The 24,700-nt window shown below is 36.9% G+C and overlaps 1 protein-coding gene across 3 annotated transcripts in view; it reads left to right on the forward strand.

Moving 5' to 3' along the window:
• The window catches only part of SPATA17 (spermatogenesis associated 17), a 105,091-nt gene that overhangs the window by 55,674 nt on the left and 24,717 nt on the right, over positions 1 to 24,700 (forward strand). For all 3 annotated transcript variants that reach the window (XM_080408490.1, XM_080408491.1, XM_080408489.1), the window contains 2 exons: positions 3,708 to 3,859; positions 12,709 to 12,844. In XM_080408490.1, the coding sequence (XP_080264616.1) occupies positions 3,708 to 3,859; positions 12,709 to 12,844 (288 nt within the window). The remainder of the gene's footprint in view (positions 1 to 3,707; positions 3,860 to 12,708; positions 12,845 to 24,700) is intronic.

A 24,700-nucleotide genomic window follows, 5' to 3' on the forward strand; every position in this document is an offset into this window, starting at 1 on the left:
AGGTGAGCCACACAGAGATCTACACTGCTTGTAACAGTAAGGATCAACTTCAGGGCAGTTCTCCACCTTCATCCTTGCCTCCTTATGTTCTCCCTACCTTGACTGCTTGAGCTTCCTCATGGAATGAATTAATTGACTCACATTAGAATCGAGCCAAAGTGTGAGCCATCAGTTGGGGTGGTCAGGGAGTTTGGAGATGAGATAAATATGACATTATAGCTTTACCTTGTGGCACCAAAGGGGCTATGGCAGTCCTTCAGTGGGTTGTGACTGAATGCACTGTCTCTCAGGATGGAGGGGAAGATTTTGCCTAGAGGACATAGTACAGGAATCATGCTCTTAAATAAAGAGGGAACTCAGAGGTTTTCCAGTTGAGTTGCATTTACAAAACTGCTTTGCTGTATAGTATCTTACAAGCTTCTGTTTGGATTTGGAATATTTTATAGACCTTTCTAAGTTCAGACGCACGCACAGCAGTGGTGCACAGATAGCCTTTTAGAACAAACCAGAAGAGTTCTGTTTATTTTCTGCACCTCAAAGAGGGAATTTACTATATAATACTTTAATCCTTTCAGCACCCTGGGATGTACACTGTGGGGTAAATTTTCAAAGCACAGCGCGTGGATTTAGCTGCGCGACTCTTATTGATGTTAATGGGAGTCACACGGCTAAATCCCTGCACAACACTTTGACAATTTAGGGTTGTATGTCTAAGAAAAGGACACTGGTCTGAGCTGATGAAACAGCTGGAAATGAAAACCCATCAGAACACATCATCCTGCAAGTTGTCTGGTGTGACAATAAGGAATTTAATTACTAGATATACTTGTGTCCTACTTGTCTGTGGTAACACTTTTTGGCACCAAGCTTCTTTGCCTAGTACCTAGAGTCACTGTGAGTCACTTGTTACTTCACTGTTCTTTCAGGTATCTAAAGTTTGTATTGCCCATAGAGTTAGATATTTTATATGAACATGTCAATTATATATGTTCGAAGGAACAGAAATTAACCATCTTTCAGCTTCTCTTAGGAAAATGGGTATTTAGCATTTTATAGGTAAGCACTGTGTGTGTAAGACAGAGCATTTAAAAGAAAAGTTTTAATGATACTTATGCATCAGTTAGATCTATCATTTTTATTACTGAGTTAACTAGAATTACAGTTTGATGGTAACACAGATAATGCTAAAATTAGTCATCTATTCATTAAAAGGCATTAATAACAGAAAGGACATTGCCATTTTTAGGGGATTTTTTGCATGCTGTTAGCTGTTCTGGAATGGGGGCAGTGAAGATTGTGTAATTTCATGTAGATCATAATCTCTATCATGAGTTTCTGATTTTATGCTAAAGTAGTAAGAATGCTGATCTACTAACCTTTATTTGGGAGTCCAATCAGTAGTAAGAAGATTTATGCTACCCAGTACAAATCCCAAACATAGACCATAGGGCTGTGTGAGTTGCTTTCAGGGTGCAAGCTCTTGGTTGACTCCCTCCCTTCCTGCCCTAGCCTAACTTCCTCAGGAAGATCTCCGTTTTGAAGCAGGATGCCTGAAATGCTTTCAGGCACTGCCAGTTTGAAAACATTTGTAAGCACCGTTCTACCACACATTCCACAAATCTTAAAGTTAAACTTGTAAAATGGAAGTAGGTAAATGGATTTTTTAGAGGCCTTGTCATCTTGGATATATTTCTTAGGTGCCTATTGCTAGATAAGCTTCTTCAAATACATGATTCAGAGGAATGGAAAAATCTGCAGGGAATGTTTAGAATTATCCTAGTATTCTAACACATATACTATTAATGATGACACAGCCTGGCTTGAGAGACCTTTGCTTAGTTAACGCTCTTTCCTTCCCTCCTTCCACTCATAGCTGGACTCTATTAATTTCATTTAAACTATGGATTGAGAAAGCATTAGAAGGTCTTAGAAATTAAAGATGGAAAAAACGCCTTGCTTGGATATCTGATTTGGCCCTTACCCTGGTGGAATATGAGTCGATATTTTACAGCGAAGAAGAAATACAATATTCTGACAGACTGTTTTCTAAAAGCCAAAACATTTATCTTGATATTATTTGATAATAGTACACTCCTTTCTTCTTTCCTCCATGGATCCACTTGATGCAAATGTCGTCCAAAAAAATATATATTCATTCTTTATTATAAATTTTAAACTTTTTTAATATCTCAATCACCAGATTATGTATTAGTTGAACATTACCTACTAGTTTTAATGACCTGTTCTAGTATCGATTATTCTCTCACAGGTGATAATTCTTTCCAGTCTGTTTTTAAACTTACCATGGTCATATTAGATGAACTTTTTTTTAATGCAGACTTAGAAAATAGAAGCAAGAAAATATCTGCAAGGAGTGCAAATATTATGCTCATTTGCTTACTAGGACCTTTAAAAAGATCTCTGAATCATGGTGCTGTGCCTTTAAAAAGTAAAGTTCCGATAAAAATCCATTAACTACTTTCAAATATAGCAATCCTCCTGTCCAGCTGTGAAAAGTACTAGATGATACTTATTTGCCATTTGTGTTATTTACGGTCCATGACTTTTATGGTAACTGGTTCCTATTATTGGTTTCTATTAATGTAAAACATAAGTGAACATAAATGAGGCGTGAATCATTTCTTTTTATTAGCCCCACAGTCTTCACTCAGTGCTTGCAGTAACTCCAGCTGTGACTTGTTAGTGATAACCTATTTAAAGAAGGATATCTTTTAAGAATAAAGGCTGTGATTAGGATTCTTTGTTCGTAGTTTCAGAAGGTTTCACTAGTTCATTGCAGGATCAACAATGATGAAAATAAAACAAAAATCAATTAGCAACACTTCTAAATCCAGAGTTGCTACTGAACTGTCCTGAGCGTAACATGGCACTAATTATACTTTGTGTAAGTTCTTGCTGGTTAGTACCAAAAGTGAGATGTAGGAGATGTCACTTTGACAGCACAGGGAAGGACTTCCTGCTGCTATTTATTTGTGTTGTTAAATGGAAGATACTGATCTGATCAGTTATTAAACAATTTACTCTGGAGAAAAAGATATATATGTGTATATAGGGAGAGACTTGTCAAAGAATTATGAGCTTGCATATTTTATTTTTTTTAAGAATAATGAAGTTAATGTGGAATTAGACTTTTCAAAAATGGACTATTCACCTATATTATAGAAGTAATTTGTATCAGTTGTATTAGAAGAATTGTATTGTAACTCATGTATTAAGTTCCTTTCCAGGCAGCTTTATAGTTAAATTGAAAAGAGCATGTTAAGGTAAAACATTGTTTATACTCTGAAAAGGAAAAAACTTAAGCTTTCTGCTTCAGCAGCGTCTAGATAAAGTTAATACTTGTGTATCAGATTTTATTTCACCAATATTTTTTTCTATGGAAAAACTAAGTTTTCCTAATCAGCTCTAACAATGTATCGTTTGAAAATAATAAAACATTTTTAGTCGTTAAATAAATCTGGAGTGCACATATCTCATTCTCTCTTTGGAGCTTTAGAGCATTTTATCAACCTTTATGTTATCTTTAACTCTGTCAAAATGAACTGCCTTAATTATTTTGGAAGAAAATTCTTCCTACGCTTCCCAGACATTCTGTGTCCTCTTTCATCAATTGTCATGAATAAAAGAAGGAAAGAAAAGAACTGTAACCCTACAATAAAACACTTATGTTATCCTATACCTTTCAGGGGCCTTTCCGCGATCCTGCTGAAGTATTGCGGCAGCGCTACAAGCCTTTGGAACCAACCTTGCGAGTGGCAGCATCAATCAGTTCACCACTAGAGAAGGCCAGAGAGGAAATGAAAAGGGAGGAATGGAGAAACCGTGTACATGACAATGAGTAAGTCCTTTGGTTTTTCTTATATTTTTATGAGAATGTTTTCTTTATTCCGTTGCTTTCCGAAACCTTCCATGCCTGACAAAATGAAATGTCGAACGTGACAGCTTACTAGCAAACATTCTGTGTACATACTTCTAAATTCTGTGTCCTTAGATTATAAACTGTTCAGGGCAGAGACCCTATCTTGTAATTGTGTGACATGTGCCATCCATATCTATGAATCTATAGAAGAACTTGTAATAATAATAATAATAATATGTGCTGCAATAGATGGGTTTAATGGGAAATGAGAAAACAAATGCAGATCATATTTTGCCACATGCACCTTGCCAAGGAAAAAATACTGCTCGAGTGTTCGTATTCAGGGAGCTGACAGACTATGGGAGGAAAAAATGGTGCTGCATGCCAATGAGACTTGCTTTCTCTCCCAGTAGACTACCAAAGCTCTCTTGGAAGGGGAGGGAGCATATGCTGCACTTGTTAGAACATGATGCAAAAACTGTAATCATCTTTGAAGCAGTTCGGTTTCCTAAACCGTAGCATCTGCAATAGTGTCAGACAGGCCAGTTCTTTTCCATACGATCCCAAATACAGATGTAATCCATCCCAAAAGATATAAGGCTTCTGTCCCGAAAGATTTAAGGCTCTTGCCAAAATATTTTCAATTTTTTTCTTATCATGACGGAACTCTTTTGTCCAGTCATAATAAAAGCCTGTTAAATCACCTGCTCTGACTTTGTAGTTAACTAGAAAAAATGGATGTCAACTTTTCCCCTGAGATCACTGCTCTTGGCAATCCTTTGACACTTTAACAGCAGAATTCAGGACAGAAAGGAGTCACTTTTCCTCATGAGCAACCTGTGGTCCACCGATTCACTGGGACACGATGCTTTGCTATCTTTCATCTGTTTCAAGATTTTCTATCAGTTCCAAGTTGCCATGTGTCAGCTTCAGGTCTGGGGCTTAAGAATGCCCGAATGAATTGCATTTTCATGGTTTGGCTTTTATGTTTTTGTTGTTGGATCATTTTTTTCACATTTTCCCTGATTTCATATTAACAGTGGCTTAAAATGGAAATTCTACTAAAAACCAGTTTTGAAATAAAGAAAAATCTCTTCATTCCGTTACTTTTCCCCTTCTAGGCAATGTTATTTTTACATTCAGTGCCAAAAATGAGATATAGTACTTTTTATTCTATTCATTCCATAAACATAACTGAGTTAAGTTGCAAGTAGAAAGGTACTTCTGTTTTCTATTTCCCTCTAGTCTTTCATTTATTGGGGTGAAGTGGAAGCAGCTTAACTTTCACATCTCAGCTTAAATCTGGGCCTTTTTTTGTTATTAACTTTTATTTCTTGCTTCTGCCAGTGAAATTTAAAAAGAAAAAAAAACACCCACTAGGTAATAATTAATGTTCTACCTCTCATTTAAGGTGTTCTTTTTACTGAGTAAGTTTTGACTGATGAATTCCAAGTAAGAATGGATTATATCCTTCGTTTATAGGCATGACTATATTGCCCGGTCTTTATTTGATGAGGTTTACCCCAGACATCACGTATCAACAGTTTCAGAAGGTCAGATCTTGTAATAAATATTTCCCTGACTCTCTTCAGTGAGTGAACTGTGAAGCTTTGCTCTCATACAGTTTAAATTTGGAGTCTCCAACTTTGACAGCTATTAATTGAGCAGGGGTCTTTATTTACCTTATGGGTAAGGAAGCGTTTAGTGCCATCCTTAATGCACAGAAGCAATGTCCTAACACCAATGATTCTCAGCTTCATGCATGCTAAATGCATAGTGTATTATACTTTTTCGGGCTGTGATCATTCCGTTTGTGCTTCATATTCAACCAACCGTGCAAGGGTCACATCTGTAACCTTGAAAAGGTGATGACAGAGTTGCAGGTCATCATCAGAACCAACACTCACTAGTAATGCTGCAGCTGCTGCGTGGGATGTCAGCCTCTAGGGAGGAGTCAGCAAAGGGTTACTTAGATTCTACAGTAGTTTTTTCTCAGCAGTGTCTATTATGAATTGACAAATTTCTGTCTTTTTCTATGTAATTGTGTACTTTGGGACTGTATTTCTTCCTGGTAGTGCTTCCTATGCTGATTATTCTTCTATTTTAGAAAATAAGGAGAGAATGGAAGTGTGTGGCATTTGTTGAGAAAGCTTGTGTTTGCATAAAATGAAAAACTGAATCCTTGATCTGAATGTTTCTAGAATGAGCATTGTGTGATATCTCATAAGATAGAAAAATCGTTGCTGTATACCTGCAATTTCCAACAACATTCAGAATTTCCACTCACCTCTGATTATCTTTAAAGGGGTAATATGTTTTCTTTAAGTGTTTCAAGCTCTAAGAAAGTTTTTACTTCTGATAAAATGCAAAAATAATTGAAAAAGCTGTGGGAGAGTTTGGGGCAGGTGGAAGCAGTACGAATGAAAGCAAGAGAGAATGTTGTGCTTACTTAAAGCAACTGCTGGAATTTCCTGTTTTGTAATGAAGGAGCAACTGGGTAATCTAGCCTAATAAGAATGATTCCTTTTTCTCGTGTAATTGAAGCTGTTACTGCTTTATTGTGCTATTTTTCATACAAATGAAGTGATTTCCCCCTCCTCTTGGAGAGGAATGACAATTGCACTCCTTCGGGATGGCCACTTAATAAACTAGTGTCTAGTTTGAGGCACCAACTGCTGGATCCAGCAGATTTAGATCACTAAGCATGAAAAGTTCTTTACAGAGTTGCATGCAGCTGCATGCTGGCATAATTTTCCAAAGAACAAAGATGTAAATTATGTTCATTCATTTTGCTGAAATCTGTCTCACATAGCATGCCTCGTGCTTCAAAGTCTACTATTAAACATCTTTATAAAAGTCAACATACATCAGAGTGAGTTGCAATATGGTGACAGGATAGGGATAAACCTGCAATAGTATAAGGCTGAGGTTTCCTGATTTATTGTCATCTTCTGGTGTGACATCAGGCAAGTCATCTCAGCTTCTGGCTACGTCTGTGCTCCGTGCTGTCCTGGAGGCAGCCAAGCTAGTCCTGAGCACGCTGGTTCACTTGTGTGCAGCAGAGTGCAATGTTTGCACGCCCTGCCTCTCAGTGCGATGTGAACAATGCAGCACCAAGCTCCTCCTGGGCTTATTCTCAGCCAGCTGGTGCTTTCCTTTAGAACCAGCTTAGGTGCTTCTGTTCTGTGCAGTGCTGGGCATGAAAGGTATGCTCACAGCGAAGCTGATGAACTAAACGAACTCTATACTTGGAGAGCATCAGTGTCATGAGCTGCCTGGTATTAATGGTAATAAAATTGAAAAAGCAAGCCACTTTGATTAGATTTAGTATTTTTAAAAAACTCGTTTAATTTCTACATTTACAAGAACTTTTACTGTATTTCTGATTTATCTGCAGTGAAAATGGCTACTATATTTTATGTCATACAAGTAGAACAAATCTGAAAACTTTTTAAAAATCATGCTTAGTTTTTCATATGCTTTGCAACTTCATCCATTTGCATATTTTCCGGACTGTTATTGTATTATGATAAACAGGGATTATCATATATTTTCAGATAATGTTTTCTTAACAATTCAACTTCTATTTGTAACTCTTCCATTTATTTTAATTACTAGCACAGTGTGCAACATTTATTAATCAGCAGAGTCTTTTTAAGTTAAAATACTAAATTAGCTAACCCCATTAACACAGAATACTCCAAACAAGCAGTAATAGGAGAGGTAGTTACTGTGCAAATCGTATTATACATGCGGGTGCTCTAGGGCACAGTTAAGCATGATTACCCTCTTTTGATCCAGTATTCCTCTGCTTCTTCCAGCTAATTTCCACTGGAAATTTACAAAGTAGCGCCTTCATTTTTCCATCTTAATTTTTCTAATGAAGTTCTGGTACTTTATAACACTGGGGATGCAGATAATAAGTCTGTGTATAATTAAGAAGTTCCGGAATTTGCTGCAGAAGAGATCTCTTTTACTTCCTACAAGAACTAAACTATACTTTTCTTTGCCACTTCACAGTATCTCAGACAGGGGTTAAACAATAACGGAGAGAGGATTCTTAGATTTACTGACATTGGGATAAAAGTGATTGATAGCTTATTGAAAAAATATGTATTTAAAATATTATAGACGATATCTGTAATAATGCACCCAAAATAAGTTTCTTATGACAAAAATATTCTGGTAATGGTAATCTGACTAGATATGTTGAGTGAAATAGTCTATCTTTATTTTTGTAAATAACACTTTGATTTTAATATGCATTCATAATGAACTAAATAATGGGTGCCCTGCTGCAGTTGTTTTGCTGTGGAAAACCATTGTGCTTCTTCCTTTGTTCCCTGAGTGAAAAGATAGACATAGTTGGATCTGAAAAACAAATTATTTGAGGTATAACCCAAATTTGAAAGCTTAAAATTAATTTCATGTTTTATTTAAAGAAAAAAAAAGAAAAGATAAAGATTCAGAGCTTTTGGATAGAGAAGCATAGTTTGTTCAGAGTTAATTGTTCATGGTCTTCGAAAAGATATTGAAATGTTTTATTTGAATTGGATCAAGACAGCAAGGAATTTACTTGCTGTTGCTTAGAACCATTTTAGATAAAAATTTAACACTCACATCTAGAGTTAAGATTTTGGTAGTATTTTTACTACTACATTACAAAAATGTACGGTACATACAAATATTATCAACGTTTGAAGAACTGTATGAGCAGAATATTCCTTCTAGTTCTCTGGGTTTAATATTTCTTATTGTGCCCTGGTAGTGCAGCACGTACAGCAGTCTGGCAGTAGATCTACTGCCTGTTCTTTCTCAGAAGCCTGTGTAAAGTTTGAAGCATTTCCGATATCAGTATTACATGCTTGCACTGGGGGGATTTTGCCCCTTGGGCAGGTCCTGAAGGACCACTCTGCTTTTCTGCTGCCATTTAAATTCAAGAAAAAGTTAATGCCTCTGAACTATGTCCTGCTGGTGGGTACCACATAGCATTGGGATGCTGCTGGCCAGCAGTAAATGATGGACCTGACAAATCCTCCTTCCTGTCCGTGTGGCTGCTCTCTCCTCTCGCAGTGCCATAGATGTTACCCCCAGTACCTACTGCTGCTTCTATTGTCTCGGTTGATCCAACTGGAAAGCCTTCAGTGTCTAAAATGCCTCTTCCATGCCCTGTCATGATAGTGAGAGCTATTACATAAAAGAGACAGAATGGAGGAAGGAGATGGTAGGTGAGCAATGCAGGAAGAAAGATCATGAAAATGTGGGGAAAAGAAGGTTTAGAAAGATGAAATTAATACTAGCAGGGAGATGCAGGATAGATTGAGTCAAGGGAGAGAGAAAGCAACTTTTATTTTTGTTAACAACAAAGAGCTAGGGTATCTTTTGAAATGTAAGTACACACCGCTAGCAGCTGTCAGGTCTGGGATTGGCTGCTAAGTGAAGGCTTCTAGGTATTTTTACGTTAATTACTTTCAACATAGTGTGGTCCTGGTGACAGTGCAGCTCGCCTTCATTACCAGCGATGCTGCCAGCTTTGGTCCTGGTCCTCCCTCGGGTTGTCTATGTGTAATACTATTTGCAGAACCTGAGATAGTTTCACATTTTTGGTTCCAACTCTTTCTCCCTGTCTTGAATGTATCCTTTGGCATATCTCTCATTCAGGCTTTTGTGGTGGGTGAAATGAAATAATTTTTTATTTTTAAATATATTTCTATAGGGATAGTTCACCTCCCATTAAATCATCAACTTTTGGAAAGCCTCAGCTTACACTGACTATGTTTTATGGCACGCTGTAACATCTATACAGAATTTAGTTCTTTGAACCTCCTACTTTTGTCTCGTCATCTTTACTGAAAACCTTTAAGAATTTCTGAATTTGCACTTATATCACAAGGAAAACCTGAAAATCAGATGTAAGAATCCTGAAAGTGAGCTTTTTGTGGAAAAAAACCTATTGAGGTCTAAACCTGTCAGTTGATAATGGTACCATACCATTTCCTGTATTTAATTTTCTTCTCCTTCCATCGCTCTCTTCTGTCACATTCAGAGCACATACTGTCATTAATTTGGGGAAAAGCAGTGTCAGGTGTATACACAGAGATACAGAACACAATACCATTACTGAAGTGTTTTGCAGTGCTGTTGCTTTTTAATGTTATTATCGGTTGTGGGGGTATACTGACTTCTGTATGACTCCCATTAATTTGGTTACCCTACTTAACACAAAATTGTTTTAATGATCTTTTTAATTACTTATTCACACACAGTAATGAAAACTTTACTTGCTTGCAACAGACATTGAATTTGCAAGCATACGATCCTTTCTTGTAGTTAGATCGCTATTGCTATAAGGATCTGCCCACCTGGCTCTGACAGCAGAATTACAGACAGAAGGAAAAAAAAAAAAAAAGAAAATTTTTTCTTTAGGCTGTTTTATACCATTATCCCTATTATATTTTCGATGTTCTTTCATTTCAATTTTAATATTTTTTATTGTTCAGTGTTCTCCCTCAAAAATTCATAGTTGATTTAATATTTTTTTACTCAGCCATAGACATACATTCCAGGTTGTATGGCACATACTTCAGTTAATGATCTTAAAAGAGGTACACAGCAGAATGCTGAAGATCACATTTGTGCTAAACTACATGTAGAACATACTGTTGTGTCTGAACTGTTACAACAGATGTACACTTTTTGTTTGGAATCATGGTAGAACATAGATTACTCTGAGTATTCATTTACTAAAAAGACAAAGATTAACTGATCCACACTAATATCAAAATGTCTATGTAGGAAATTTTGTAGGGAAAACTATAATAATTTACTTTTCTACTTTCCTCAATTTTTTTTTTTTGCCATTTTGTATATAAATTTTATAGACATAGTATTCGTATTAAATTATGAATGCTACGGCTCAACTGAATTCTATGCATATATGGGCAAATCCCTAAACTGCTAGCCTTGTCTTCTCAGCTATCCAATCCCCTGAGAAAGCCAATTTTCTTTCATGTCTGAACAAAAGAAAAATGTACTATTAAAATGCAATTCAGAAGTGATAAAAACTGCAAGTGGAGCAGCCGGCTCACAGCACCTTCGATGTATTCTCTGGGACACTGGGGCCACATTAATTTTTGTGTGTGTGTGATGTCCATCCCATGTGCAAATTAGCATTACAAGTACCATAATCTGTCATGTGAGAGTGTCCTTTCCCATGAGTATACACATGATACTATAGCTTTGTATAATTTAAAAGTCTGCTAACTCAGTGTTTTTCTTTCGCTAACTTTACATGACATCTGTTTGTGGTACTTGATAGAATAAATTGATATAGCTGGCAAGATTCTGAAATAGTTTCTTTTTATGAAGTGGAAAGAAAGGAAATTAATTTAAGAAAACAAACGTTCAAACAGTTGCTGATAGATCAGTTAGTCCAAATAAATAATTTTCCGAATCTGTATCAGCTGAGAGACAAAGAAAGGTATTTTGATGCCCGTCTTTATCAAACACTTGTTTAACTGTCTAACTCTTCTAGGGACTCTGGATTCTGAAAAGCTTTCAACTAGGAAAGTTTTTAATTAACTACACCTGTTGTCATGGCAGTTAAAATGATGTTTTAAACTTCTGAAGCACATTTTTCTAATTTTAATGTATAATATTTTTTCCTGCAATTGTAGAATAAAGAATGCATGTTGCTTTTTCAGAATACCAGCAATAGCAAGCTTAATTCACAAGTTTTTACCCCATACTAAAAGGTACTTTTTTGCTCTCATAACCCTCTTGAAAACTGAAATAGATGGAACAAATACATCGTTACAGGGTCTCTTGTGGATCCTTTATATATAAGATGTTTTTCACCTTCCTCCATATGGTTTACTATGGAACCTACCCAGAAAACCTGTTGCTGTCCATGAGAGTTAGGGACATGCATCTGAAAACCTCTTCCATGCCCAAAGCAGGCAGCTGGAGCTTCACTGTTCAGTGGCAGTACACAAGCAGGGAGTCCAGCATCAGTATGACCAAAAGCAAAATAAAAGGCTCCAAAAGATTGCTAATTAGGACATAATTATAACTTCAGAGTAAAGTACACAATTTGTGTATTCAGAATAAATCACTTCTTTGATTTGTGGTCTGCCAGTATAGGAAAGTCGACAGTACTATTTGTGTAAGTTTCTATTCTGCTAAAAGAGAGTATGGTTTATTTAGCTTTGATTAGCAAATACCAAAGGATGCATACCTAGTTTAAGGTACAGGGGCGTTCTTTATTATGCAAATTTGCCTTGGGTTATGCTTGTACTGCCGGCATGCTTGAAAAGTTTCCATCCTGATGGAACGATCAGGTTGAGGTTGTACGTTTGGGGCTTACGTGATTTGTTAAGTGGATGCAAAGTTCTCTAGAAGGAGCAATGTCCTTATGTGTGGGGCCACCTGAGGCTTGAAGTGTCGGTGTGCAGATCCCAGCAAACTGAACCCTGCTCGTTCTTCACATCACACCAACTGGTAGTGCAAATACAGCCAAGGTAATAGTCTAGTAATGCAAGTGGACCCAGTTATATCTTTATACAGAAAATCTTCATTTTATCCTGTTGAAACTCTGTATCTTTTTGCTCCAAATTTAATTTAAAAGCAGCTGTAGGAGAAATTGCAGAAATCCTCTCACAGTACCGAGGGGGAGCATTAAGAAGGCAGTGGAAAATAACAGGAACATGTTTCCATGTCAGGGACATGTGTCCATGTCACCTCCTGTTGCATTGATACCTACGATTTACATCAATCCTGTGGCATTTAGAGTAGAGCATAACTGATATTAAAATATTGCTGAATTTCAGATTTCTGCCGTTTTCTTCGTATCATAAAAATGAGAAGTATGACCCATCAATTCACCGGTCAGGCAAATATGGCCAAGAAGCTTATGGAATTAAACACTTCCGAGAAGTACAGCCTAAGAAGTGGGTAACAGACAAGGTAAGTCGCTGCAAAAATTAAAGAACGGTTTAGTTTTTTTAAATTGTTATTGTGTTAGAACTAAGTGAATTTTGGCCTGATCCAGAGATCATGGAATCCAATGGGAATCTTTCTAGCATGTTATAAAATCACGTACTTAGAGCTGATGTGATGTCAGATTTCCTCGCCTCTCTTTCTGGTAAGTTCAATTTAAGGAAATTCAATACCTCTCCCACCTACAAGATAAGGATTTAAAAGCCTGCTGAAGTACAGCTTTGGTTATATAAATTTTGCAAAGTTCTATCTGTATTGCCTTTTCTGAGTTAAGAGAGATCTCATATTTACTCTTGCACATTAAGATAAACCTTCAGAAAATTATGGCAAAACCTGAGTACAACCAACAAAGAATTTTACTGCTTACATTATTTGGAAAAATTCTAAAAAGTGAATAGCTGTTTTTATTTCAAGATAGTTTCATTAAACTGCCTGCTTTGTCAGGACCATCTCATACATTTCTGATTTTGTAGTGCTACAAGAGGTAATTTTCCTCAGAACATGTTCTAACATGAGTTTGTGTAATGTTTGCATTACTTCTATTTCCATTAAGTATCATAATCATATTAAGATTTCCCGGTACAAGGAAGATAATGGACTTGGTAGAGAGTGAAGCACAGAGTCACGAAGATAGTTAAGGGAATGGAGCATCTTTTGTAGCAGGAGAGGCTGAGAGAACTGGAACCCTTGAGTCTGGATAAGAGAAGGCTCAGGGGACATCGTAGCAATGTATATAAACATCTGATAGGAGGGAATGAAGAAGGAGCCAGACTCCTCTGAGATTCAGTAGTGTTCAGTGACAGGACAAGAGGCAATAGACATAAACGGAAATGTGTGAAATTTGAAATTCCATCTGAATGTGAGAAAACCCTCTTTTTTTTTTTTTTTGCTGTGAGGGTGACGGAACACTGGCACAGGTTACCCAAAGAGGCTGTGGGCTCTACATCCTTAGAGGTTTTCAAACCTCAAGTGGACATGGACCTGAGAAACCTACTCCAGCTGAGTATGGGTGCTGGACTAGATGATCTCAAGAGGTCTATTCCAACCTAAACAATTCTGGGATTTTTTGAAATATCATTACTTATTTCCCTGAAGGTAACTTAACCTTTCTAATATATAACAAGGTCCAAGAAGTCTTAGTTTGAGAACTAATATTTTTTACAAGAACTCTAAGCTTTACAAGTGAGCTCAGAGTAAAATTTTGGTATTTTAACATACATTAATCTTATTGCAAATAAAGGCACAAAGTTCAACATTCAGACAAAAAGATCTGAATTTGTCTTTCAAAAGCAATGAGTGGAGGATGCGAGTGGCTGCATAAGTATGATATATAAAAAAAAATTAAAAGTTCTTATTGGTGGTACTCATCTTGTCCTGTAAAGTCTCTTCCTTTTCCAGTCCTTAGTTGTTCTTGTTCAGGCTCGGGTGATGGCATCAAACAATGTAAAGATATTTATATTGTATATCATATTGCACATATATAGTATTAAATAAATTATGTGCTTAGCTGAAACAACTAAACTCACTTGTGATCTTGGATAGATTTCAACCTAAGTCTCTGGAGGTGAATAGCTGTATACATTAACCCAACATGACATACAGCCTTCCAACCCCAATTCTAAATCAATATGAAGCTTCAATTAGGAGCCGCTTACCCAAACAGAGAGATAAGTGGAGAAAAGAGCTATTTATGACCTACCTGCTGCTTTAATGGGTCATTATTATCAGAAAAAAACCACAACAAAAAACCAAGCCAAAAACCCTCCACCTCCTCACTATATTTTTATGAAAAGGGTCCTATAGGCAGGTGTGAGGTCATACTTTCATAACTATTAAATTTGAAAGAACTCTCTGTCACTTTCTTACTTCTAAACTGTATTAAAACTGTATATATCTGTGCTATGAACAAAATTATCCTGTTCAATGAATCACAAGGCTAAAGGGCATGTATCGAAATACTACCAAAAAAATTTCCAATTTTTGCTTAACACTTGGTCTGCTAAACATAGCCCTCCTTTGAGTTTCCCGTGAGATGATATTTTAGTGGATACAACTTCTCTTATGACCTGAATAACTGATAACCCTGCCAGGATGTATATTCAGCTTCTGACAGTGTGTACTAGAGAAGTTTCTTTTATCATTGTTGGTAAGACAAACTACTGTGTAAGTTCTTCCAAGGAGTCAGTTCCATGGTCAGTGGATCAGTGACCCCACTCTGTTGCTGTGGTATTATTTGATATTGGCTGATATTAGCTGGCTTTTTTTAAAGCTATGTATAAAAAATTTTCCCTGTGTATGTTCATGAGCATGTCCTATAGTTGTATTTTCATGTGTTTAGAAGTATGCATTTTAATTCAAGTCACAAAAAGATTAGTATGTAAATTATATAATTACTTTAGAAGCAAAATGAACAACAATGAAAAATATTGCCTTGTTATATTTCTTCTGGAAAATGAAAGGGTATTAGCATAGACTTCCTCTAAACATAATAATTACCATATCTATGTGAGGAAAAGTGAATAGTTCTTTTCATCTAATTATAATCAGAAAAATTTTATCTCATTCCATTTATGTTTCAAAGATGTTTCTGAGTTAAGGGGAAAACTATTGTATTCTAATTCTTCATTAAAAATAAACAAGAAGTGGAAATACTATACCTCTAGCGAAACTAAATCTAGTTAGCTTGCCCAGTTGTAAATCACTACAAAAATAAAAATGCTTACATATTTTAAGTTTAGTATCATATGTCTAAATACCTTGGAATGCCTTTGACAGGATTTATGTGAGAACTATCAATAAAAAAAACTTACCAGTCAGTATGAATTTAACGTACAATGATAGGTTCCAGTGTAGCTGGACAGTCAAGGGATCAAATACACCAACTATAATCTTTCAGTTGTCAAAACACTCACATATGTTTGTATTTACTGAGGCAGAAATGATAGCTTACAGCCTTTAATCGGTATTGGAATTAGTTTGCATATGCATTTTAGAAAACTGACTTTAATGACAGCATTTAATGTTTTCTTATTTGCAAAATTCAGTAAGTGACATTTTAAGATGTTCCTTCCTGATAGATTCTTCCCTCTGATGCCTTATTATAGGTGAATTACAGTACGACTGCATCACTGTTTCATTATTTGCACAGGCATTTTGGCCCTAAACAGAATTTTATTATCTACAAAGCATAAAAATACCCAGTACTGCAAAGAATTAATTTGGAGAACCTAAGCATATTGCACAGAACATAAAGTTGACCTTTACCGTCTACAGCTTTTGGAATGGAGTGGGATGTGGAACACATCATAGATTTAATGTGGCACAACGCTGTCTGCAGAAACTTGGGTGGGACTGTGACTGCCTGCCCATTGCACCCGATGATTGAATCTGCTGTCACCAGCATCCTGATAATAATGAACATTCAGCTTAACGACCGTGATTATGATTATCATAATTGATGTGCAAGTGCAGTGTGTGGGGATCATTACAGCTGAACTGTACAGCAGAGAAACATGCCTTAGTTATGGATAATTTTACTTTCATGCATTGATTGGGATAAAATATGCCTTTCAAGTTCAACAGGCCAGCTTGATATAATTTTAGGAAGATTTCTACATGTATGAATTGATTATTACGAGCTTCCTGCAAAACAGTCATTCTATTCTAGCTGTTTGTTTTGAATTGTTCCATTCCATTAATAACGGGAAATAATTAAATAGTTAGATGTTGTCAAGTGGAAATCACTTATAGAGTACTGCCAGCATTAATCAAGTATCAAATTCAAATATTTCTGATTGGCATGGCCTCGCCTAGGCTAGGAAAAATAGCCCTTGTAATTCACCACCAATGCAATTCTGGTTTTGGTGGAGTAGCTGTAGTCACCACTACTGGCATTTTCACACTGTATTGCATAGCCATTAGAGCCAGCAATAGTTGTTCCTTATATACATTATATCACTTCCATCTTTGTCACCAGAGGCAGAGAATAACAGGCTCATCTTCAGCCAGTGTAGATAAAGGCACCATCGACAGCTTCAGTTGATTTTGTTGGACAGGGATTGCCTTCAACTGAAGTTGCAGAAGTATTTAATTAAATCATAACATGTATAACAGATAAACAACGTGTGTACCTTTTTAAGCCAGAGTTTATACAAAGAATGTTATGATGTAAGTATAATGCAAAATATAAAGTTTCATTGATTTACACTAGGTGTAAATCTGGCTTTTTGTCCAAGAACTGGCAGAAATTTCTGATCTGGCATAAGAGAGATAACAGACTGTGGAAAAAATTCTTGGTCTTTGACTTGCTTTCTACAACAAAGAAGATTGTAAGGATCAAATCTCTGTGACCGTCTCAACTGCATAATGCCTTTCACATGACTTTGCTAACTTTGGACTTTCTATGATGAAAAAGAGAGTCCCCCCTGTGTGTCCAAGGATGGTACGCTGTTTTATAGAGTCTGTGGCCTCTGAAAATTCAATAGCCTCGGTGGTTTTCATTGTTGCTCACATTATGGCCCAAGTGGACTCACGTAATCAGGTAGGGCTCTAATAACCAGATATGTGGGAAGAGGTCCACAAGGAGAACCTCATATGGCCTGAAAATGTCAGTGCCTTAGAAAGTGAGTGTGACTTTTCTTCATGGCCATGGCCAACCCATTTTCTTCTGCATTCTTCTAAGACCACTGTGTCCTGCAGTTCCACAGCAAAAAGTTACCTTTTAATAGTATTAATGTGAGGGAAAAATAGGGCAGGGAGGGGAGAAATGATCTCTGTTTGAAAATTAGTTTCAACCCTTGTAGGACCGACAGCATACTCACAGTGATCATGTCTCTAGTGGATCATGTCATTATGTGGCAGAGTTGTTTGATACACTATTCATGCTTTTCCATGCCTGAATATACTGAAATTTATTTGAATTTTACCTTAACTTCATTTTTCGTAGCCTTGCAGTGACTGGACTTGGGATAGGTATGATGTATGTGTGAAGCTTTAAACTTTTTCTCTCTCTGATTGGGACTCTAGGACTTTTTAAAAAAGGATTTTGCTTCTTTTCTTTTCATTCAAATTAGGAAAAAAAGATTAAACAAGCATGTTTTCTTATACAGTGTGATATTAGGCAATGAACCTGCATCTGTACTATCAACTTTATGACATGTTTTAAAGCTTTCAAGGCCATATTTAGTTGTGTGCCTTGTGACAGGAGTCATTAATATACAAGGAGAAGAGCTAGCACGTATTTTGAGTACCAGGTTCTTAGCTCCCCAATCCAACTGCAATGTGTTTTCCTAGGCAATGCAGAGCTGACATAATGAGGCAGCCAGAAGTGACTCTGTTGTAGGGGAATTATTAGATGATCTGTAAGAGTTTGCTTGTTACACTACTGGTTTCCTCATGAGCCATGTCAGGGATAATAAAGGTTGTTGCCAAAGTGTGCTGCACTCCAGCAATCCCCGGCCGATGACATGGCTCCTGTGTGATTATTACTGCTGGTATGACTTGATGTATCTATTCAGACGCTCCAAATGGACCCTTAGTTTGAGTTATCCACTATCTGTTTCCAAGGTAAGGCTGCTTTCTGTCACTTTTCTTCCTATCCTGAGTCCTGCAACAAACCAAATAATTGAAACCCAAGGATCTGGTCCTACAGCACTACATCCTATACTATTAATGGAAAGCCTGTCCTTTGTAGCATATATTTTCTGCACTCAGAACACTCATTGTGAGTCAAAAGACTACTGTGTCTTCATGTGAAGATCAACTTGAGTAATTCCCTGCCTCCACTTAAGGCAATTCCCACAGCAACATTACACTTAAGAACTGTGAGCTCCTTGGAGCCCAGGTGTTTGGCTACCTGGTTAGATAGTACAAAAAAAGAGCAGTGTTGTCCACCTTAATATCATAAAGCAGCTTAATAAGCAAATGGTCTCTGAAGCTGGGTAACAAGACATGGCTTAAAGTCACTTTTGCAACTTTTACTTCTGAATTTTATACTTTTTTTTTTTTATTAAATTGTCGTGGTTTAACCCTGGCTAGCAACCAAGCACCACGCAGCCGTTCACTCACTCCCCCTCACCCAGAGGGCTGCGGCGGAGAATCGGAAAGGATGTAAATGCAAAATTCGAGGGTTGAGATAAGAACAATTTAATAAGTAAAGCAAAAGCCACGCATACTAGCAAAGCGAAATAAGGAATTAATTCACTACTTCCCATGGGCAGGCAGGTGTTCAGCCATCTCCAGGGAAGCAGGGCTCCATCACGCATAATGGTTACTCAAGAAGACAAATGCTATAAAGCCGAATGTCCCCCCGTTCCTTCTTCTTCCCCCAGTTTATATACTGAGCATGGCATTTTATGGTATGGAATATCCCCTCTGGCCAGTTCGGGTCAGCTGTCCTGGCTGTGTCCCCTCCTAGTTTCCAGTGTCTCTCCAGCCTGCTCACTGGTAGGGCCCAAGAAACCAAAGAGCCCTTGACAGTATAAACACTACTTAGCAAGGACTGAAAACATCAGTGTGTTACCAACATTATTCTCCCACCAAACCCAAAACACAGCACTGCACCAGCAACTAAGAAGAAAATTAACTCTATCCCAGCTGAAACCAGGACATAAATGTCATAACATACTGTTGAGAAGGAAATATATTAAAAAATGCAGGAGAAATGTATTTAAAAAGGCAGACGTTACCTCTCATCCACAGGACTAGAATGATATATCTCTCATTGTAAGATGCACCCATTCAGTCTTCCAGGAAAGTAAATGACACTTTCAGCTTTTGACAGTTGACATAATGATCTTTCCAGATTCCTTACGGAATGACTGTATCGTATTTACAGAAATACGTTTTGTTGTGAAGATTGCTGTCAGTGCTCCCACTGGAAAAGTTCTTGAACTGTAGATTGTTTCCTTTGAGAAAATCCTTAAGGTCACCACTGCTGGGCTGCCTTTGAAAAATGCTACTATTGATATATGCAATGCTGATGATTATGAACTATCAGGAATCTTTCAAATTATTTTCTTAGATGTAGAAGGAAGGTAAACGCTGTGAAGCAAGGTAAAACATACAAAATGTATCCCTGGCTTTAACTAAGTGCAGAAAAGTCTGTGGGTAACTGGAAGGCTGAAAAGGAAGGCTGAAAAAACTTTCTGGTGAAGGTTACTGGTGAGTTACGGGTCTGATTTTGAAAGAATGCTACAAAGTAGTGACTGGGAAGAGTCAAACCATTCAGTTATTTGCATAAGAAAAGATACTGTCATGACTTGTCTAATCAAATCCATTCTAGTGGTTATTTGTAAGGGTTTGTCGGCAACTAGTTGAATATCTTATAAAACGTGATTTTCAGTTCTGTAATTTCTCAACGGGAAAATGCAGTCCCTTGATGATGATCCAAGGCTTTGAAGAATAAATTGATTCGAAAGAGAAAATTAGATGGTACTTATTATACTGTCTAACTAGCAATCCTGTGTCATTTGTCTGTTGGATGATAAATGTCTTGCTTTGCCTACCTTCCTCATTTAATAATGTAACTTGTATGCTAGTGGCATACAAGAAAATCTTGTTTTTTAGTAAGAGCTAACTTTAACCAATGTTTCTTTGAGGGAGATACATGCATGTTTTAACGTTCTAAATAATTCCCATTGTACACATTGCTTAAACATTTTAAAGCCTCATGTTTAATCACAAGCACTTTAGAAATAAACTATCTTGACCAATTCCTTTAGCACATGCTTAGAGTACATTACAGTAACTTGTGGCACAGCTTTTAATGAAAAAAAAATATAAAAAAACCCAGCTGAGCAGGAAACAGTAGAGTTTGAAGTTATACCTAATTTGTTTTGTTTATATTGGTTTTAGTTTTTCACTGTTTGGAAATTATTTTGTTGGAATGGAAAATTCTTGCACTAAACTGGGAAGTGCTTGGCCTTGCCTTTTGATGATGGTTTTGGATGGGCTGTTCAGCATTCTTGGAATTGATTTGTTTATAAATCTGCCAAACATAATGTATTTCAGCCCAATTCAGTTTGCCATAATATTGAATTAAAAAGGCTATATTTTGAAGTCACTTAAAATCCTTTATGGAACATATCTGCAAAAGCAAACTACTTATTTGATAGTACTCACCTAGACCATGTTTGTGCTGATTAAATAGAGTTGAAATGAAAGTAACAGAAAGCTTTTCACCATCCTCTAAGAAATATGTTGTCCATATAACAGTTGAAAAATGCAGGTATAAGAACTGATCCTCAGTGCCTAGCATAACTGAGATATATCCATTGAGCTAGGCTAATCTGTGTCAGGTAAGGATCTGGCTCATAGTGCGTATAATCAATATGTACATAAATGTTATTTAGAAACAATGTTCTAGGAAAAATGGTGTTACCCATTTTCACAGAAAAACAGACATTTTTAAATCTCATGTTTTAATACACGTTGCCGGTCTCTTCTTGTGACCGATACGCTTAAGACTACAGAATGCTACATCTTAAAATAATGCCTGAATGACATGTTTTGTTACACTGACCCATTACAGTTGAACAGTTCTATAATTTGTAGTGCTATTAATACCTATAGCTGTTCTGGATGGATTCTAAGAGGTTATGCCAGGTATCTGCTCAAGCTGAGAGAAACGCTGCAAGTTTTTGTTGTTTCGATGATCTCTCCAGAAAGCAAAAGTAGATTATTCTCTGAGCAGTAGGAATTCAGTGCAGTAAAGTGGATTTTAGAGTAATCTACATTCCCTGAATAGGAAAAATTACAGTAAAAGATAGCTTTGTGCACTTATGTGGAGTGAATGAGAGACTGTAAGTAATACAGAGTGCTTGTTCTCTTAATGGCTTGATGTGAGCAGCTACTGCTTCTTTCTTTAAAATTTATATCATGAATCAACTCTGAACTCAACTACTCCATTTTAAATAGTACTATGATATTCACTTTGCAATACACTTCAGTGTTTATTCATTTAATGCAATGAATGAGTTGGTTTCAACATGCCCTTTATAAACTCAGGTTAAAAGGATGTTCCACCATGATAGAGATAAGAAACTATATTCTTTCTTCTCTTACAGTTTTTGTTGATCTCAGCATAAAATATGTAGGGAAACTGAAAGGCATATCCACATAAGGAGTTATTTATGAGTAGGTGTATTACCATGTGTTAATATTCTAGAATGAGAGTTATGGAATTATTCAGGAATAACCTTTCCACTTCAAATTCAGACTTCACTTCCATTTAAATAACCTTACAAGCTTTGAGTTAATGTACATAGGTAATAACACCTAAAGTAAAGGGGATAAGATATAAGGGCTGTGATGCACACAGTATCTGTTTCACAACTGTATTGGTTTTGTTTTCCATAATGAGACTGTTGGAGTAGGAATTTACATTTTGACTGCGATAATAGGAACCAATAATATTCCCAGCCAGTAGCTTTGAGACAGTTAGGATCTCTCACCTGTAGTTGTATAAAGGAATGACAGCCTAAGTGGTAAGTGCTGATCATTAGCAACTGAATAACCCTCTTTTTAAAGTATAACTTGTTAGATATCAGAGTCTCAGACATGGGGGGTGGGGGGAAGAAAGAGAAAAAGAGAAACAATACAAACATTGCATATTAACTGACTTTGTACACTAATGCGAAGCTGCTTGATTGAGCAGTGTAGTGTCAACCATGTCTTTCTTCTAATGCTAAAAGTAATGCACATAGACAGAGTGACAATCAGAGTACAGCCTCCCATCAGCTGTAATTAATCTTTTAGTTAACAGAGACTAGAAAAGCTTCTCATCAGCCTCTTCTGAAGTCTGAGGCACCCTGTTTTTTGATGTTTGCATTCTGAGTAAAATTGTCCCCACCAGTTCTAACAAATTGAAACACCAGGCTAATTATGGCAGCTAATGAAGTGTGTGGAATGGTCACAGCTTGTCGTGAAACTGTTCCTTCAGCTCAGATTAGAGTTTCATCAATCACTTTTTTAAACTGATCCAGAATTGCTTCTGCCCAGTGCTTGGCATTTTTAATGCTGTTTCTGTAATTGGTTTTTTCCCCAAAGCTTAGGCTATTTTTTGAAATATTACATTCTCAGGACAGGACTTACAAACTCCAGTTTATAAAAAAACATTTCATTATCGCCTCTATCAGCTGATCAAGTGCTAGAAAGCCAATAAAAGAAGCAGAAATATAAAATTTGATATATTGCTTTTAATCCAGCTAAAGGTAGCAATAAAGCATATACACATATATGTATATGAATCATTATTACTGTGGGCTGGATGTATACTGCAATCTCATGAGACATGGTTTGTGGGCTGGATGGTTCAAATCCCACTGAAGGACCTAAATGAAATGAATGAGTTGGTCTTAGCTTATTTCCTAGTGGATTGTGGTCCTCCATATATCACTCAAAGAGTTTGGCATGATTTGTAGTTTTTGCAGATGCCCAAGCCTTTGGCAGGAGGAAGACCAAAATGTGTTGCTGTTTAAAGAATTTCCACACTGCAGGTCAAATCCAAAGTCCTTAAGAGAAGTATGGAAAAGTTTACAGTATAACTTATATTGCTGTCAATGAATAAATTAGCATATAAAGCATTGTAAAAATTCCTAGTTCCTGTTCATTTATAAGATATAATAGTACTCAGCTATACATTGAAAGTTCTGCATAGACATTAAAGACATAGATGTTAAAGGAAGTCTAAGGCTAAACTCTTTCCTCAACATGGACAACTGAGTGTAGAATTTTGTTTGGATGTTATCCAGCTGAAAAATGAAATAAACTTTTGCTTATGTACTGCCATAGAATATGTTTGCACAAGCTGTTACGTTTAGTATATATAACTGGTATTCATATCAGAACCAAGACTGCATGATTTTAGGTTTTGAAGTGTTCAACAATCTACTGCTTAAATTTGTGCTAATACAAGTAATCCGTTTCATTTTTCTGAACACTGTTGAGTCTGAAACAATGTCTGGCTATAAATATCAGCTGTTCTGCTCCCCCAGAGTTTCTTAATCAGCAACAGTTTGACAGAACTAGCTTCATGTCAATGCCAAAACAAATCTGTGGCCCCCGAGTGACTAACCTGTGTTGTTGATGCTGTTCCTGAACTGTATCAAAGAACCGGTGGATATACACAGGGGGAAAAGTGCCATTGAAAGATGAAGAAAAACATGACACACAAAGAAGATGCTATCATATATGAATAAATACAGACAGGAAAAATAGCAATAGGTATTAGCCTAAAAGCTGTTGTTCCAGTTTTATCCATTAGTGAGAGTGTTTGTGGAGACTGGATAGGAGCTGAGTAGTTTTTCTAGTGTTAGCTGATCTCCAAAGCAGGCTGCCAGCAAAATGAGAAAGGCCTTTTCCTGTTCGATCGTTTCAATCTCTTCTGAAGGTAGCACATATTTACAAAACAGAAAAGCTGTTTTTCTCTTTAGCTTTCATCACTTCTAGGGCACATTGCTGACTCATGTTTAGCTCGTCGCCCACCAGGACCCCCAGGTTCTCTTCTGCAGAGCTACCACCCAGCCTGTCAGCCTCCAGCCTGCTTTGTTCCAGGGTTAATCTGTGTCAGGTGATTTTGTCCATTTTGTGAGGTTCTGTCAGGCCATTCCTCTAGCCTATCTACACCACTCTGATAGCCCTCAACTGTATTGGTGGCACCCTTAGTTTGGTGTTGTCCATGGTCTTGATGGGAGCGCATTCCATCACCACCTCCCAGGCCACTGATGAAGGTATTATACAAAACAGGTCCCCAGATAGCACCTGAGGAAATACATTTGTACCCAGGTTCCAGTTAGCATACAAATCATTCATTGCTACCCTTTG

This window comes from Falco punctatus, assembly GCF_963210335.1.
Source record: "Falco punctatus genome assembly, chromosome: 12".
Lineage (NCBI taxonomy): Eukaryota > Metazoa > Chordata > Aves > Falconiformes > Falconidae > Falco > Falco punctatus.